The sequence below is a fragment of the Euprymna scolopes genome, chromosome 25 (genome assembly GCF_053919585.1).
Source record: "Euprymna scolopes isolate OS-2025 chromosome 25, ASM5391958v1, whole genome shotgun sequence".
Classification (NCBI taxonomy): domain Eukaryota; kingdom Metazoa; phylum Mollusca; class Cephalopoda; order Sepiida; family Sepiolidae; genus Euprymna; species Euprymna scolopes.
Window position 1 is genome coordinate 51903995 of NC_136506.1, and position 19583 is coordinate 51923577.

At 26.9% G+C, this 19583-nt stretch overlaps 1 protein-coding gene across 1 annotated transcript in view; it reads left to right on the forward strand.

The window, feature by feature from the left end:
* The window catches only part of LOC145247348 (vasoactive intestinal polypeptide receptor-like), a 489053-nt gene extending 469789 nt beyond the window's left edge, over window positions 1-19264 (forward strand). The window contains exons 12-13 of the mRNA XM_080109023.1: window positions 189-230; window positions 18636-19264. Of these exons, the coding sequence (XP_079965149.1) occupies window positions 189-230; window positions 18636-18998 (405 nt within the window). The 3' untranslated portion in view covers window positions 18999-19264. The remainder of the gene's footprint in view (window positions 1-188; window positions 231-18635) is intronic.
* Window positions 19265-19583: the final 319 nt, after the last annotated feature.

Here is a 19583-nt window from a genome sequence, read left to right on the forward strand (position 1 = left end):
TCGACATTTTCCGTTTGCAGTCGAAACTGGTTGCGACACACTGCAAATCTATGGGTGTTTATTCAAGATGAACACTAAAATTGTTTCCGATTTGAGATTCATGATATTTTATAAATAAGTAATCATGTAATATAATTATAAATGTTTTTATTTAAAAATATAATCATTGTGTTGCTTTTTTGGTACAGGGTTTTGTCGTGGCGATTCTACTATGTTTTGCGAATTGCGAGGTACGTACTAATGAGTCGTTTCGATTTCAACTTATTTCTCATTGTTTTATTTGTTTTATAATCCAACAAAGTGTACCAAATTTATACGGTAATGAGATTGTGTATTAATTATACATTTTCGATTTAATGACTTTTGCTTAAAAAGTGTTATTACGAATGTATGTACGAAATGGATATTTTCCACATTTACTGTAAACACTTAAACTTAATGAAAAATCGGGATGCTGATAGTTACACATTTGAATTTAGAACTAATTTTCATTTATTAAAATTGTTAAAAAATAATGACGCACACATATCCAATGCTGCATCTTGGAAAACGTGAGATAATGCGGTCAAAATTTTAAGTTGTTTGGAAATGGTTTAAATCTGACTGGAACTTAAGAAGTTATCATATCATAAAATAACCCGTAAAGTGTTGATTTGCTGTAAAACGAATCAATTAAACAAACCTTCTCAAAAATATTCTATTATAATCTCATAGTAACAATGGAAATATGGCTAGAATATATTAAAACTAACTCACACGTGTCCCGACGTTGCGCGAGGAAAAGCAGATAAGAAAAATGTAGATCACTTTTAAAGACAGTTCGAAATATGTGACCGTATTTCTGATATTCTTGTTTCTGTGCCAAGGTGTGACATTTGTGGGTGTATTGCAATTAAGAAGTTCTTTTTAAAAATTTAAGCAAATATCAAATGAAGCAGACAAAATAAAGTAAGTATCACATGAAGTAAATATAAAATGAAATAAATATCCAATGAAGTAAATATAAAATGAAGTAAATATAAAATGAAATAAATATAAAATGAAGTAAATATAAAAGGAAGCTAATATCAAATGAAGTAAATATCAAATGAAGTAAATATAAAATGAAATAAATATAAAATGAAAAAAATATCAAATAAAATAAATATCAAATGAAGTAAATATCAAACAAAGCAAATATCAAATGAAGTTATTACCAAATGAAGTAAATATCAAAAGAAATAAATATCCAATAAAGTAACTATCAAATGAAGCAGACAAAATAAAGTAAATATCAAATGAAGTAAATATCAAATGAAATAAATATCCAATGAATTAAATATAAAATGAAGTAAATATAAAAGGAAGCTAATATCAAATGAAGTAAATATAAAATGAAATAAATATCAAATGAAATAAATATCAAATGAAACAAATATCAAATAAAGTAAATATGAAATGAAGCAAATGTCGAATGAAGCAAATATCAAATGAAGTAAATATCAAATGAAGCAAATGTCGAATGAAGCAAATATCAAATGAAGTAAATATTAAATTAAGTAAATAAAAAATGTAGCACATGTCATGTGAAATACATATCAAAGGAAACAAATATCAAATAAGGTAAATATCAAATGGAGTAAATATCAAATCAATTAAATATCAAATGAAGCAAATATCAAGTGAAATAAATATCAAAGGACATAAATATCAGATGAAGTAAATATCAAATGTAGTACATATAAAATTAAGTTAATATCAAATAATGTAAATGTCAAATGAAGTAAATATCAAATGAAGTAAAAAGGAATTGAAGCAAACACTAAATGAAGTAAATATTAAATTAAGTAAATATCGAATGAAGCCAATATTAAATGAAGTAAATATCAAATTGAGTAAATATCAGATGAAGTCAAAATCAAATGAAGGAAATACTAAATTAAGTAAATATTAGATGAAGCAAATATGATATGAAGAAAGTGGCAAAGGAAGTAAATATCTACTGGACTAAATATTAAATGAAGTAAATATCAGATGAAACAAACACTAAGTGAAGTAAATATACAATAAAGTTTATTACAAATGAAGTAAACATAACATAAAGCAAATACCAAGTGGAGTAAATATCAAATGAAGCTAATATCAAATGAAGTAAATATCAAATGAAGCAAATACTAAGTAAAGTAAATATACAATGAAGCATATACCAAGTAAAGTAAAACTCAAAAAAGGGAACTATCAAATAAAGCAAATATCAAATTAAGTAAATATCAAATGAAGTACATATCTAATGAAGCATATACTAAATGAAGTAAATATCAAATGTAGCAAATATCAAATCAAAAAAATATCTAATGAAGTGAATATCAGATGAAGCAAATACTAAATGAAATAAGTATTAAATGTAGCCAATATCAATTTAAGTAAATATCAAATAAAGTAAATATCAACTAAAATAGATATAAAATAAAATAAATATAAAATGAAGTAAATGTCAAATGAAGCAAATGTCAAATGAATTAAATATCAAATAAAGTAAATATCAAAGTGAGTAAATATCAAATGAAGCAAATATCAAACGAAGCAAACATCAAGTAAAGTACATATCAAATGAAGAAAAATATCAAATGAAGTAAATATCGAAGAAAGCAAATACAAAGTGAAGTAAATATCAAATGAAGCAAGTAAAGTAAATATAAAATGAAGTACATATCAAATGAAGATAATATAAAATAAAGTAAATATCAAAAGAAGTAAATATCAAAAGAAGCAAATATCAAATGAAGTAAATATCAAATGAAATATAAATCAAATGAAGCAAATACTAAATGAAGTAAATATCAAATAAAAAAATATCAAATATAGTACATAACAAATGAAGTAAATATCAAATGAAACAAATACTAAATGGAATAAATATCAAATGAAGTAATTATCAAATTAAGTAAATATCAAATCAAGTAAATATCAAATGAGGAAAATATAAAAGTGAATTAAATATCAAATTAAGTAAATTTCAAACGTAGAAAATACCCAATGAAGCAAATATTAAATGAAGCAAATATCAAATGAAGTAAATATAAAATAAAGTAAATGTCAAATGAAGCAAATAGGTAATTCAGTAAATATCAAATGAATTACATAAAAACAAAGTAAATATCAAAGTAAGTAAATATCAAATGAAGCCAATACTAAATGAAGTAAATATAAAATGAAGTAAATATCAAATGAAGTAAATATCAAATAAAGAAAATACAAATGAAGCAAATATCAAATGAAGTAAATATCAAATGAAGTAAATATCAAATGATTACATACCTAGGGAAGTAAATATAACATGATGTAAATATCAAATCAAGCAACTATCAAATGAAGTAAATATCAAATGAAGTAAATATAAAATGAAATAAATATAAAATGAAATAAATATGAAATGAAATAAATATCAAATGAAGTAAATATCAAACAAAGCAAATATCAAATGAAGTAAATATCAAATGAAGTAAATATCAAATTACGTAAATATCAAATAGAATAAATATCAAATGAAATAAATATAAAAATGAAGCAAATATCAAATAAAGTAATTATCAAATGAAATAAATATCAAATGAAGAAAATATCACATGAAGTAAATATCTAATGAAGTAAATATCAAATGAAGTACATATCAAATGAATTAAATATCAAATAAAGCAAAAACCGATGTAAGTAAATATCAAATAAGCAAATACTAAATGAAATAAATATCAAAATAAGTACATATCAAATGAAGTAAATATAAAATGAAGTAAACATCAAATGAAGCTAATATCAAATGCGGCAAATATCAAATAAAGTAAATATTTAATAAAGTAAATATCAAATGAAATATATATCAAATGAAGAAAATATACAAAAAAGTATATACCAAACGAAGTAAATATCACATGAAAGAACATACTAAATGAAGTAAATATACAATGAAGTAAATATAAAATGAAGTAAATATCAAATAAAGTAAATATCAAATGACGCAAATACCAAGATAAGTAAATATCTAATGAAGTAAATTTCAAATACAGTAAATATCAAGTAATGCAAATACTAAATGAAGACAAAATTACATGAAACAAATATCAAATAAAGTAAATATCAAATGAAGCAAATGTTGAATGAAGCAAATATCAAATGAAGTAAATATTAAATGAAGTAAATAAAAAATGTAGCACATGTCATGTGAAATACATATCAAAGGAAACAAATATCAAATAAAGTAAATATCAAATGGAGTAAATATCAAATCAATAAAATATCAAATGAAGCAAATATCAAGTGAAATAAATATCAAAGGACATAAATATCAGATGAAGTAAATATCAAATGTAGTACATATAAAATTAAGTTAATATCAAATAATGTAAATGTCAAATGAAGTAAATATCAAATGAAGTAAAAAGGAATTGAAGCAAACACTAAATGAAGTAAATATTAAATGAAGTAAATATCGAATGAAGCCAATATTAAATGAAGTAAATATCAAATTGAGTAAATATCAGATGAAGTCAAAATCAAATGAAGGAAATACTAAATTAAGTAAATATTAGATGAAGCAAATATGATATGAAGAAAGTGGCAAAGGAAGTAAATATCTACTGGACTAAATATTAAATGAAGTAAATATCAGATGAAACAAACACTAAGTGAAGTAAATATACAATAAGGTTTATTACAAATGAAGTAAACATAACATAAAGCAAATACCAAGTGGAGTAAATATCAAATGAAGCTAATATCAAATGAAGTAAATATAAAATGAATCAAATATAAAATGAAGTAAAAAAAAAATGAAGCAAATATCAAATGAAGTAAATATCAACTGAAGTAAATATCAAATGGAGCAAATACTAAGTAAAGTAAATATACAATGAAGCATATACCAAGTAAAGTAAAACTCAAAAAAGGGAACTATCAAATAAAGCAAATATAAAATTAAGTAAATATCAAATGAAGTACATATCTAATGAAGCATATACTAAATGAAGTAAATATCAAATGTAGCAAATATCAAATCAAAAAAATATCTAATGAAGTGAATATCAGATGAAGCAAATACTAAATGAAATAAGTATTAAATGTAGCCAATATCAATTTAAGTAAATATCAAATAAAGTAAATATCAACTTAAATAAATATAAAATAAAATAAATATAAAATGAAGTAAATGTCAAATGAAGCAAATGTCAAATGAATTAAATATCAAATAAAGTAAATATCAAAGTGAGTAAATATCAAATGAAGCAAATATCAAACGAAGCAAACATCAAGTAAAGTACATATCAAATGAAGAAAAATATCAAATGAAGTAAATATCGAAGAAAGCAAATACAAAGTGAAGTAAATATCAAATGAAGCAAGTAAAGTAAATATAAAATGAAGTACATATCAAATAAAGATAATATAAAATAAAGTAAATATCAAAAGAAGTAAATATCAAAAGAAGCAAATATCAAATGAAGTAAATATCAAATGAAATATAAATCAAATGAAGCAAATACTAAATGAAGTAAATATCAAATAAAAAAATATCAAATATAGTACATAACAAATGAAGTAAATATCAAATGAAACAAATACTAAATGGAATAAATATCAAATGAAGTAATTATCAAATTAAGTAAATATCAAATCAAGTAAATATCAAATGAGGAAAATATAAAAGTGAATTAAATATCAAATTAAGTAAATTTCAAACGTAGAAAATACCAAATGAAGCAAATATTAAATGAAGCAAATATCAAATGAAGTAAATATAAAATAAAGTAAATGTCAAATTAAGCAAATAGGTAATTCAGTAAATATCAAATGAATTACATAAAAACAAAGTAAATATCAAAGTAAGTAAATATCAAATGAAGCCAATACTAAATGAAGTAAATATAAAATGAAGTAAATATCAAATGAAGTAAATATCAAATAAAGAAAATATCAAATGAAGCAAATATCAAATGAAGTAAACATCAAATGAAGTAAATATCAAATGATTACATACCTAGGGAAGTAAATATAACATGATGTAAATATCAAATCAAGCAACTATCAAATAAAGTAAATATCATATGAAGTAAAAATCAAATGAAGAAAAACAAAAGTGAAGTAACTATCAAATCAAGAAAATATCAAATGAAGTAAATATAAAATAAAGTAAATATCAAATGAATAAATCTCAAATGAAGTAAATATCAACTGATGCAAATACTAAATGAAGTAAATATTAAATAAAGAAAATATTAAATTAAGTAAATATCAAATGAATTAATATCAAATGCAGTAAATTTCTAAATGAAGCCCATACAAAACTAAGTAAATATTAAATTAAGCAAATACTAAATGAAGTAAATATAAAAGGAAGCAAATATCAAATAAAGTAAATATCAAATGAAGTAAATATTAAATGGATTAAATATAAAATGAAGCAAATATATAATGAAACAAACACCAAGTGACGTTATATATAAAATGAAGGAAATATAAAATGAAGTAAGTATCAAATTAAGTAAACATCAAATGAAGCAAATACTAAGTGATGTAAATATCAAATGAAGAAAATATCAAATGAAGTTAATATCAAATGTAGAAAATACAAAATGAAGTAAATATCAAATGAAGCATATATAAATAAAGCAAATATCAAATGCAGAAAATACAAATTTAAATAATTATCAAAAATAGCAAATTCCAAGTGAAGTAAATATCAAATGAAGCTAATAGTAAATTAAGTACATATAAAATGAATCAAATAAAAAACGAAGTAAATATCAAAGTAAGTAAATATAAAATGAAGCAAATATTAAATTAAGTAAATATCAAATGAAGTAAATATCGAATTAAGTAACTATAAAGTGATTAAATACCAAGGGAAGTAAATATAACATGATGTAACTATCAAATCAAGCAACTATCAAATTAAGTAAATATCATATGAAGTAAATATCAAATGAAGCAAAACACAAGTGAAGTAAATATCAAAGGAAGTAACTAGCAAATAAAGTAAATATCAAATGTAGCAAATACAAAATGAAGTAAATATCAAATGAACCAAATACAAAACATCAAAGGAATAAATCTCAAATGAAGTAAATATCAACTGATGCAAATACTAAATAAAGTAAATATTACCTCAAGAAAATATTAAATGAAGTTAATATCAAATGAATCAAATATCAAAGGAAGTGAATGTCCAATGAAGTAAATATAAAATGAAGCACATATCAAATGAGGCAAAAATCAACTGAAGTAAATATCAAATTAATTAAATATCCAATGAAGTAAATAAAAAATGAAGCAAATATCAAATAAAGTAAATAGCAAATAATGTAAATACTAAATGAAGCAAATATTAAATTAAGCAAAAATCAATTGAAGTAAATATCAAATAAAGTAAATATAAAATGAAACGTATACTAAATGTGGTAAATATCAAATGAAGTAAATATCGAATTAAATTAATATCAAATGAAGCAAGTATCAAATGAAGTAGATATCAAATGAAGTAAATATAAAGTGAAGTAAATACAAAACGAAACTTATACCAAATGAACCAAACATCAAATGAACCAAATATGAAATGAAGTAACTATTAAATGAATAAATCTCAAATGAAATAAATATCAACTGATGCAAATACTAAATGAAGTAAATATTAAATAAAGAAAATATTAAATTAAGTAAAAATCAAATGAAGTAAGTATCAAATGAAGTAAATATCAAATGGAGGAAACACTAAATGCAGTAAATATCAAATGAAGTAAGCATCGAATAAAGTAATATCAAATGAAGCAAATATCCAATGAAGTAAATATAAAATGAAGTAAATACCAAACGAAGCAAATACCAAGTGAAGTAAATATCAAATGAAGCAAATATCAAATGATGTAAATCTCAAATGATCTTAATACCAAATGAAGTATATTTCTAAATGAAGCCAATACAAAATTAAGTAAATATTAATTTAAGCAAATAGTAAATGAAGTTAAATACCAAATGAAGCAAATATCAAATGAAGTAAATATCAGAGTAAATACCAAGTAAGGTAAATATCAAATAAGGCCAATATCAAATGAAGTAAATACCACATGAATAAATATAAAATGAAGCCAATACTAAATGAAGTAAATATCAAATGACGTAAATATCAAATGAAGCAAATGTCAAATTAGGAAAATACTAAATGAAATAAATATCGTATGAAGTAAAATATCAAATGAAGTAGACATCAAATGAAGAAAATATTGAATGAAGCAAATGTCAAATGAAGTACATACCAAATGAAGTAAATATAAAATGAAGCCTATATCAAATGAAGTATATATAAAATAAAGTAAATATCAAATGAAGTAAATATTAAATGAAGCAAATGTCAAATGAACCAAAACCCAAGTGAAGGAAATATAAAAATATAGTAAATATCTAATGAAGTAAATATCAAATAAGAAAATACAAACTGCAGTAAATATAAAATGAAGAAAATACTAAATCAAGTAAATATTAAATGAAGTAAATATAAAATCAAGCAAATACCAAGTGAAGCAAAAGTCAATTTAAGTAAATATAAAATTAAGTAAATACCCAATAAAGCAAACAAAATTGAGTATATATAAAATGAAGTAAGTAAAATTAAGTAAATATCAACTGAAGTAAATATGAAATGAAGCAAATATTAAATAGATAAAATATCAAATAAAAAAATACCAAATGAAGTAAATACCAAATAAAGTATATATCATATGAACCAAATACAAAATGAAGTAAATATCAAATGAAACAAATATCAAACCAAGTAAATATCAAATGAAGTGAATATCAGATGAGGAAAATACTAAATGAAGTAAATATCGTATGAAGCACATATCAAATGAAGTAAATATCAAATGAAGTAAATATAAAATTAAGCAAATACGAAATGAAGCAAACACCAAGTGAAAAACATATCAAATTGAGTAAATATCAAATGAAGTAAATATCAAATGAAGCAAATGTCAAATTAAGTAAACAATAAATGAAAGAAATATCGTATGAAGTAAAATATCAAATGAAGTAAATATCAAATGAAGCAAATATCAAATGAAGCATATATAAAATGAAGAATATATCAAATGAAGTAAATATTAAATGGAGCAAATGTCAAATGAACCAAAACCCAAGTGAAGGAATTATAAAAATTTAGTAAATATCTAATGAAGTAAATATATCAGATTAAATACTATAAGAAGTAAATATCAAATGAAGAAAATACTAAATGAAGTAAATATCAAATGAAGTAAAAACCAATGAAGTAAATATCAAATCAAGCAAATACAAAGTGAAGCAAAAGTCAATTTAAGTAAATATAAAATTAAAACTTATATTAAATAAAAGAAAACAAAATTGAGTATATATAAAATGAAGTAAATGAAATTAAGTAAATATCAAATGAAGTAAATACCAAATAAAGTATATACTAAATGAAGTAAATATCAAATGCAGCAAATACTAAATTAAGTAAGTATCAAATGAAGCAAATATTTAACGCAGTAAATATCAAATAAAGTAAATATTAAATGAAGTAAATATCAAATAAATTATATACAAAATGAAGCAAATATCAAAAAAAGCAAACATCAGGTAAAGTCAATATCAAATGAAGCTAATACGAAATGAAGTAAATATCAAATGAAGCATGTTAAGTAAATATCAAATGAAGTAAATATCAAATGAAATATATATCAAATGAGGTAAATATCAAATGAAAAAATATCAAATGAAGCAAAAATAAAATGAAGTAAATATCAAATTAAGCAAATATCAAATGAAGGAAATATAAACTGAAGGAAATATCAAATGAAGTAAATATCACGTGAAGTAAATATCAAATGAAATATTTATCAAATGAAGCACATACTAAACGAAAAAAATATCAAAACACGCAAATACAAAATAAAATAAATATCAAATAAAGTAAATATCAAATGAAGTAAATATCAAATGAAGCGAATACCCAGTAAAGTAAATATCAAATGAAGTAAATTTAAAATGTAGTAACTATCGAGATAAGAAAATACTAAATGAAGTAAATAAACAAATGAAGTAAATATCAAATGAAGTAAATATAAAATAAAGCACATACCAAGTGAAGCAAAAGTCAAATAAATAAATATAAGATGAAGTGAATATCGAATGAAGCAAATAAAATTAAGAAAATATCAAATGAAGCACATAAAATTAAGTAAATATCAAATGAAGTAAGTATCAAATGAAGCAAATACTAAATGAAGTAAATATAAAATGAAGCACATAAAATTAAGTAAATATCAAATAAAGAAAATATCAAATGAAGTAAATACCAAATGAAGTAAATATCAATTGAACCACACACTAAATAAAGTAAATATCAAATGAAGCAAATACCAAATGCAGTAATTATCAGATAGAATTTAATATCAAATGAAGTAAAGATAAAATGAAGTAAATACCAAGTGGATTTTGTATCAAATTTACTAAATTTCAAATGACGAAAATATAATATTAAGCTTATACTAAATTAAGTAAATATCAAATGAAGTAAATATCAAATGAAGTAAATATTAAATGGACCAAATATCAAATCAAGGAAATATGAAAAGAAGTAAATATCAAATGAAGTAAATATAAAATGAAGCAAATATCAAATGAAGTAAATTTCAAATGACGAAAATATCAAATTAAGCTTATACTAAATTAAGTAAATATCAAATGAAGAAAATATTAAATGAAGTAAATATCAAATGAAGTAAATATCAAATGAAGCAAATACTAAATGAAGTAAAAATCACATTAATCCAATAACAAATGAAGTAAATATCAAAGTAGGTAAATATCAAATGAAGCAAGGACTTAATAGAGTAAATATTAAATGGACCAAATATCAAATCAAGGAAATATGAAATGAAGTAAATATCGAATGAAGTAAATATAAAATGAAGCAAATATCAAATGAAGGAAATATTACATGAAGTAAATATTAAATGAAGTAAATACCAAATAAAGTACATATCATATGAACCAAATACAAAATGAAGTAAATATCACATTAAGCAAATATCATATGAAGTAAATATAAAATAAACTAAATATCAAATGAAGTAAAAATCAAATGAAGTAAATATCAAATTAAATAAATATCAAATTAAGTAAATATCACGCGAAGCAAATGTCAAATGATTTAAATATCAAATGAAGTAAATATCAAATGAAGTAAATATCAAGTGAAATAAAATCAAATGAAATATCAAGTGAAATAAAATCAAATGAAGTAAATATCAAATGAAGTTTTTTTGTTTTTTTACATAGGCATCACCACTTATCAAGGCAAAGAGGCCACTCAAGGATAAGGGTTAAAGAGTGTACAGTAGACATTAGACAATATAATAATCATTAGTAATGAAAATTTGGTTTTAGATGCATTAAAAGTAACCAGCCACTCCTTTCCCCATTGTACTACGTGCTTAAGATCAGAGGAGAGAGAATTGGAGAGAACTTGGTCGTTTACTGTCTTAGATGTGCTACCATAAATGGTAGCGTCGTCGGCATAAATGTCTACAAATGATGTAAGGATGTGATTTGGAAGATCATTAATGTAGATAAGGAAAAGAGTTGGGCCCAGGATGGACGCCTGAGGGACACCGGCATTAATACTGTGAGCTTCTGATTTTTGCCTCTCAACTACTACTCTTAAGAACCTATCAGAAAGAAATGATTTAATAATTGAGAAGACATTTCCAGCTATACCATAGCTAGAGATCTTATGAAGTAAACCTTTATGCCATACTCTATGAAAGGCCTTAGATATGTCAAGAGCAATTGCCCTAGAAAGGTGGCCTCCGTCGAGAGATTCACTAATCCTATGAGATATAACTGTAAGCACATCTGCTGTAGATCTAGCAGAACGGAAACCATATTGAGTGTCTCTAAGAAGGTTATTTTTGTTGAGATGGTTGATTACTTCTGTATTTAACACAGATTCCAACAACTTACTCATGACGCACAGGAGACTTATTGGCCTGTACTGAGAGGGGGATGAGCGATCACCTGAATTCTTAAATACAGGGAATAGTGATGAAATTTTCCAGGGAGGTGGGAAACTATTCTCCTTAAGACAACGTTTAAACAAATTTTTAAGTATGGGCGCTAGTTCTGGTTGAAGTTTTTTGAGTACTATAATTGGAATACCGTCAGGGCCAGTTGCTTTACTGGAATCAAGGTTTTTGATTAGCTTGGCAACATCACATACAGATATACGTATATCACATAGCGTGTTTTCTGATACAGGAGGAAATATTGGGGGTTGGCGGCCTTGGTCGCAAAGGGTAGAATTGGCTGCAAAGTTCTTGACAAAGAGTTTGGCTTTGTCTGATGCTGACGAGATTACCTCAGGTCCATTGATAATAGTTGGGATGGAGCACACGCTTCTGTTCAGAATTCTGTTTGCTATTTGCCAAAACTGGTGGGAACCAAGCCGCTGCTCAGCTACTTTGGACTTAACAGATTGAGCATACAACTCTAGCGTTCTTTATTACTTTCTTACAATGGTTGCTGGCAGTCCTGAAAGCGGATTTAGTTTCCATACATCTATTACGTTGGAAGCAGTAGAAAAAGTGATTTCTGTGCGCAATGGCAGCAGCACATTCTGGAGAGAACCATGGCTGGCTGTTAGGTTTTTGCTGAAATTTTTTCGAGGGTATGAAACGGTCAATACCTACAATTAACCATTCCGTCAGGTCTAATACTATAGAGGACACATCCTTTTTAAACATGGAATGCAGAGGTAGATCAGATATAAATGTACGGAAGCTATCCCAGTCAGCCATATAAAATGAAGTAAATATCAAATGAATTAAATATCAAATGAAGCAAATATAAAATGAAGCAAATATGAAATCAAGCAAATATCAAATGAAGTGAATATCGAACGAAGTATATATACCATGAAGTAAATATCAAACGAAGTATATATCACATTAATAAATATCAAATGCAGTAAATATAAAATGAAGTAAATATCAAATGAAGCAAATATCAAGTAAAAAAATATCAAATGAAGTAAATATCAAACGAAGTATATATCACATGAATAAATATCAAATGCAGTAAATATAAAATGAAGTAAATATCAAATGAAGCAAATATCAAGTGAAAAAATATCAAATGAAGTAAATAACAAATGAAGCAAATATAAAATAAAATAAATATCAAAGAAATAAATATCAAATGAAGTAAATATCAAATGAAGTAAATATAAAATGAAGCAAATGTCAAATGATGAAAATATCAAATGAAGTAAAAATCAAATGCATTAAATATCAAATGAAGCAAATATCAAATGAAGTATATATCAAACGAAGTAAATTTCACATGAAGTAAATATCTAATGAAGTAAATATCAAATGAAGTAAATATCAAATGAAGCCAATGCTAAATGAAGCAAATATCAAATGAAGTATATATCAAATGAAGTAAATATCAGATTAAGCAAATATCAAATGAAGTAAATATCAAATGAAGCAAATATCAAATGAAGCAAATATCAAATGAAGTAAATATTAAATGAAGTAAATATTTAATGAAGCAAATATCAAATGAAGTAAATATTAAATGAAGTAAATATCAAATTAAGCAAATATCAAATGAAGTAAATATCAAATGAAGCAAATATCAAATGAAGTAAATATCAAATGAAGCAAATATCAAATGAAGCAAATATCAAATGAAGAAAATATCAAATGAAGTAAATATCAAATGAAGTAAATATCAAATGAAGTAAATATCAAATGAAGTAAATATCAATGAAGTAAATGTCAAATGAAATAAATATCAAATGAAGCAAATATCAAATGAAGTAAATATCAAATGAAGTATATCTCAAATGAAGTAAATATCAAATGAAGCAAATATCAAATGATGTATATATCAAATGAAATAAATATCAAATGAAGCAAATATCAAATGAAGTAAATATCAAATGAAGTAAATATCAAATGAAGTAAATATCAAATGAAGCAAATATCAAATGAAGTAAATATCAAATGAAGCAAATATCAAATGAAGCAAGTATCAAATGAAGTATATATCAAATGAAGCAAATATCAAATTAAGTAAATATCAAATGAAGTAAATATTAAATGAAGTAAATATCAAGTGAAGGTAATATCAAATGAAGTAAATATCAAAATAAGTAAATATCAAATGAAGTAAATATCAAATGAAGTAAATATCAATGAAGTAAATGTCAAATGAAATAAATATCAAATGAAGTAAATATCAAATGAAGTAAATATCAAATGAAGTAAATATCAAATGAAGCAAGAATCCAAATGAAATAAAAACACATCCACTTATAAAGACAGTGAACAGTGAACAACTACAGCGAAGCAGTAATCTGTCATAGAATTGAATAATTGTGGTTTATTTGATGTGATATTCACTTTTTTTTTGTTATCTGTTCTATAATTATTCTGGATTAAGCGATATTTCTGCACTATTTTACGATAGGAATTGGCTTATGATCGTTGTTGATTTAGTAAAAAAAATTGTAGCAAGTTAAATGTGATGCTGTCTCTTATTGAAAAGTTTATGTGAAAGATTATTCTGTTAATGTTATAATGTAATAAATATCAGATGAAAATGATTTGAATGCAGAATGGTTAGAAACACGAGGGGCGAACTAATTGATTGGCTGAACCGTTTTACGTACGAACTGTTCTGTTATTTTCCTATTATCACTAAAGTGTTCCGAGAAACGGCAACTGACTTTGATAGTTTAGATATGAAATTGCGTAAGATATTTTCAGAAAGTAACAAGTTTCAGTCCTATCTGAGATATGATAGTTTTGTTTTTTACTGATGTGTCAAAAATTATCAAGGCACGATGGACACACGATGGTAAGGGTATCGTCGATTGGACACTTCCATGATTGGATCAAAAGCAAATGGGTGGGATGGGCAGAAGATTAAGAAGAATTGACTATGCAAGGCCCATGAGTGTTTGTTCACATTAGACTTGACGATAGCCATGCTATAATCATGTGGGAAGCAAACTTTTTCCACATATGGAATGTTCTAGGACAGAAACTTTGTTAGTAGAAGTTTCGTTTTGATTTTTGTTAAGGAGCGAAATAAAGTTCGTTCTGTGTTTTGTGAAAAGACAAGTTCCTGCTGTAAATGTTTTCTAGGCATTTAGGTTCAGCTGATATTGCTAGTCCTTCACTGTTGTAATGCACGTAACGATACAACATCTTTTCTGTGCAAAAGGTGCTGTAGAGTCAATTTTGTCAAAACGGGAAAGTGCTCTCCTTCGCAAATATGACAGCAGTACTGCATCTCAGGGCGTAACTGCTTCTTACGGAGCGATAGAATGATCCAATCATTTTTCCAGTAATCTTAGCCATTGTCTTAGCAATTGTTTTCCATTTCAGGTCTGGAGGGAACATCAATCCTAGAAGCTTATCAGAAAAGGTCATTCTCGAGAAGATAACTATTCATTTCGATGGGGAAAAGTGATGATTCGAGCATTGGCGGTGAAAATATAGAAGCTTTGGAATTGATCTTTTCAAATTTTGCAAAAGATTTACACTATAAAAATCCCATTAACATATTTTAGTAATTTTAAATTGGTATTTTATCTTATAATTCCTCAAATTCCTTCTTAATTCTTTATTTACCAATATTTATGGATTGCCGTTCTTAATATGATCTGGTGGCAACTTGCTTCCATTGCCATATTATTAGCATATTATTAGCAAAAAATATAATAGATTTAAGCTTTGAAATAATATCTTTATCTACTTTGTCCTCGCCAGTGAAAGCTGAGGCAAATTTTATTTTTGTCTGAACTGAGTTTCTGTTATTGAAGTGCTAGATTCTCTAAAATCTGTGTTTAATTCTACAATCGTTGGGTTAGGGTTAGGGTTAGGGATAGGGATAGTAAATACAGACTATTTAGTAGCTTATTTAACGGCTTGTTGTAAATTTAAATCAACAGATTTTCGGGATTGGCGTCGGCATCGTTTGATTATAACGACATTCGGTCGTGCTTCTTTGTATTTTATTTTAATGCAAATAAAGATAATGTAATCTTATTAGAAAAAAATATTTGATAGCATGTGTTCGACTTATTTCATATAACCTGTTCTTTCCGCTGTGAACCATCCAAAGCTGTTTTTCAGCCTTCGGTCTTTTTATAACGTATTTTTAGGGTTGCTAATTCATTGATATGAAAATTAATGCATATCATACTACACGCCCTCATGATCCTTAAAGATTATCTCGGATAAACCCGTGCTCAGAACTTCTAGACAAAGCTAGCCATAACCACACGACAAAGCTAGCCATAACCACATTACTCAGCAAGGCATAGCTAGCACCTATTACACGACTAGACATAGATAACACTCATTATACGGCTAGTTATTGCACGACGACTCCATTTCTCAAAGAAAAAAGTCCGGCTCGAATTGTAACTTAATCCTCTCCATAACTTACAACACGACTTGAAGACTAGTGACTGTGTGCATTCAAAAACGTCCTATTCCATTGACGTGAGCAGTTGCAATCGGTAATGCGCCATTTACAAGAGTTTGAAGGATGGGTTACGCTGAACTCTCGTTATAATCCTGCTCATTTTCTGGACAAAATCGAGCAATGCCCCCACGCCGCTTACATAGATAACACGTGATATTTCTTCGGTGCATGACATCAGCACCTCTGACTGTCTCCCGATCCAGTAGACAATCGCTTACCATATGATTGCTATCACTATATTTATAATACCGTGGCGAGTTAGATGTGCATTGTGCCGATCCTGCAGCTACTACAGCTACTCTGTCACACCAGTGCAGTTCTTTAGCACGTGTGGCAGTTATAGGTTCTCCATCTGAGGAATGCTCCTAATAGTTTTTTCCGTTTGTTTACGTAATCCAACAATAAATGCGTATTGTAGGCACTGATCTGATACGCTGCCAAACAGGACCGCAATCTTGCACATTTCTGTCAACCGTTTCACTTGATTGAAGGCGACGTGCTGCAAACTGCTTCCCTCCAGCGAAGGGATCCAAAGTAAGGACTGTGTACAGCGTTTTATTTTCATAATTAGAATCCGTGCGCTTTTCCTTACTTAATCGCTCCTACGCAGCATATGCGACGCCTAACAAGGACATCGGGATGACTCACACGATACGCTTGATCCCACCCAGTTGACATATCAGTTCAGCTTTCTCCAGCCATTCCACTATTTACTGTTCGGAGTCACCGCCATCAAACGCTTGTATAAGCTTTGGGTAATGGACGAAATAGCTTGTAACTTCACAAGGGAAGAGAAACGAGCCAATTCAAAATAAAAGTATTGTTATCGCAGACGTTTGTCCGACTGCGATAACTGATCAACCGAACAACAAACATAAGCCGAACACTTCTGTGTACACAACTCAACACAAACAATGCCGTCGATGCGATCCGATATGGTGCCAAACACTTTCGTCTACACGATCCATCACGGTCCCGAACAACTTCGTCGACACGATACGAACAATTCCGTTGATACGACCCGGCATGGTCCCGACAATTCCATCGACGACCCAACACGGTGCGAACAATTCCGTCGTAATGATCCAACACGCTACTCGTGTAACTACAGAGGTTACTCTAGTAGCATGTCGGGTAGTATCGATGAAATTGTTCGATGCGGTGTCGGATCACATCGACGATGTTATGCCGACCGTGCACAATATTGTGTAGACGGAAGCGTTCGGTTTAGTTTTGTTGTTCAGTTGACTTGACGGTTGTTACTGTCGTACTGCCGCGTGTGGTAACAATATTTTTCTAATTGAAAAGCAACAGAAAACGCATTAAATGCAAGTAGTGTTTGGAATTTTAAAAAAGCCAACAATAAAAATCCTCAAATAGTCTGTGTTGTATGTAACACCATTATTCAGTTTCAATCGTAAATTATATGGAGGATAAAAATCCAGATAGAATACATTAAAGATCCACTCTGCTATGTTTATCCATTTTGCAGCAACAGCTTTTTTTTATATTTGTGTGTGTGTGTTTAGGTAGTACCAGATATGCAAAAGAAATTTTCGACAAATTGATAAAACCATCAGCAGCTTGAGTAGTAAATCAATCAAAACGCTTCAACACATTAAAATGAAAATATGAACAATTAGTTTTTGAAATCATGTTTGAAAGATTAAAAATCAAGTCACTCTCCCCTTGTTACAGTTAATGTTACCTTGTATAATTAATGTTCGCGTTAATAATAATCAGGGCCAGCTTGAATGACATTGCAGTTCTCCTACAAACGTTTCTCAACTTGCACAAACGTCTAATTCACTCGATAGCTAGTACAATGCTTATACAAGTAAAAAGGGAGTACTAAGGCAGCTGCGACCAATTCTGACATTTATGCCAGGTTTGCGATAGCAATTGACCTCCATTTAAACCGATATTTCCTCAAGATTCCGCTCATAACGAGGCAAACAAATGTCTACATCTTAGATTCAAATCCCTACTTTAGAATATTACCTTTAATTTTAAAATGTATATTTTTTATTTCTCTTTTGTGTATTTCTACAGATATGTTCACACTTTTCGTATCTTCTTTTCAGGTGAAATCTGAAATTGCTCGATTTTGGGAGAGAAACTTTCGTGGCGATAATGCTCACCGTTCTACGCCGTTCACCAGCCTTTCTGAGTACTTTGTCAGAAGCCGGCAGTCATTCAGCGAGCACAAGATAGCTTCAGTGGTCGACAATAATCGAAAACAAACAGACATACCTCTGCATAAAATGAAGGATCTGGATGAACAAGTGCCACTTAAAAACGAGCACGGACAGCTTAAGACATTAGCCAACGGTAACATTGAAGACGCATTTTCAGAGAAAAGGACTTCAGTGGACGCTGACACTGAAGTCACACGAAACAATGTTAGAATCAAGGGAGACTTTGAAAATCTACCTAACAAAACATAACCAAAACCAATGTGTTCGTTACAACGAATAACACGAATAATTTCAATGCTGCCTAAATGAATAAGAGTATTTAATCAATCTTTTACCTGGAAACATACTGTAAATAAAACTTGTGTTTTGTCAACATAAAGTGCATGGGCCACGACTAATGTTAGACTATTTCGACAATTCTTGAAAGCGAATTATTTAAAGATTTCATTTGCAATTTTTTTATAAACATTCAATCCATTGTTCTTTAGATTGCTCAATTGCTTATATGCTTCCCATTACTCGGCAACCATCCCGTATGAAAACATTCAAGAAACACACACACACACACACACACACACACACACACATATATATATATATATATATATATATATGCATATGTACACATATGTATATATATGTGTATATATATATACGCATATAGTATATTTATATATGTTTGCATATATATATATATTTATACACATAAAATTAGTTTGCAAATATATATATATGCATATGTACACATATGTATATATATATATGTGTGTATATATACGCATATAGTATATTTATATATGTGTGCATATATATATATATATATATATAAATATA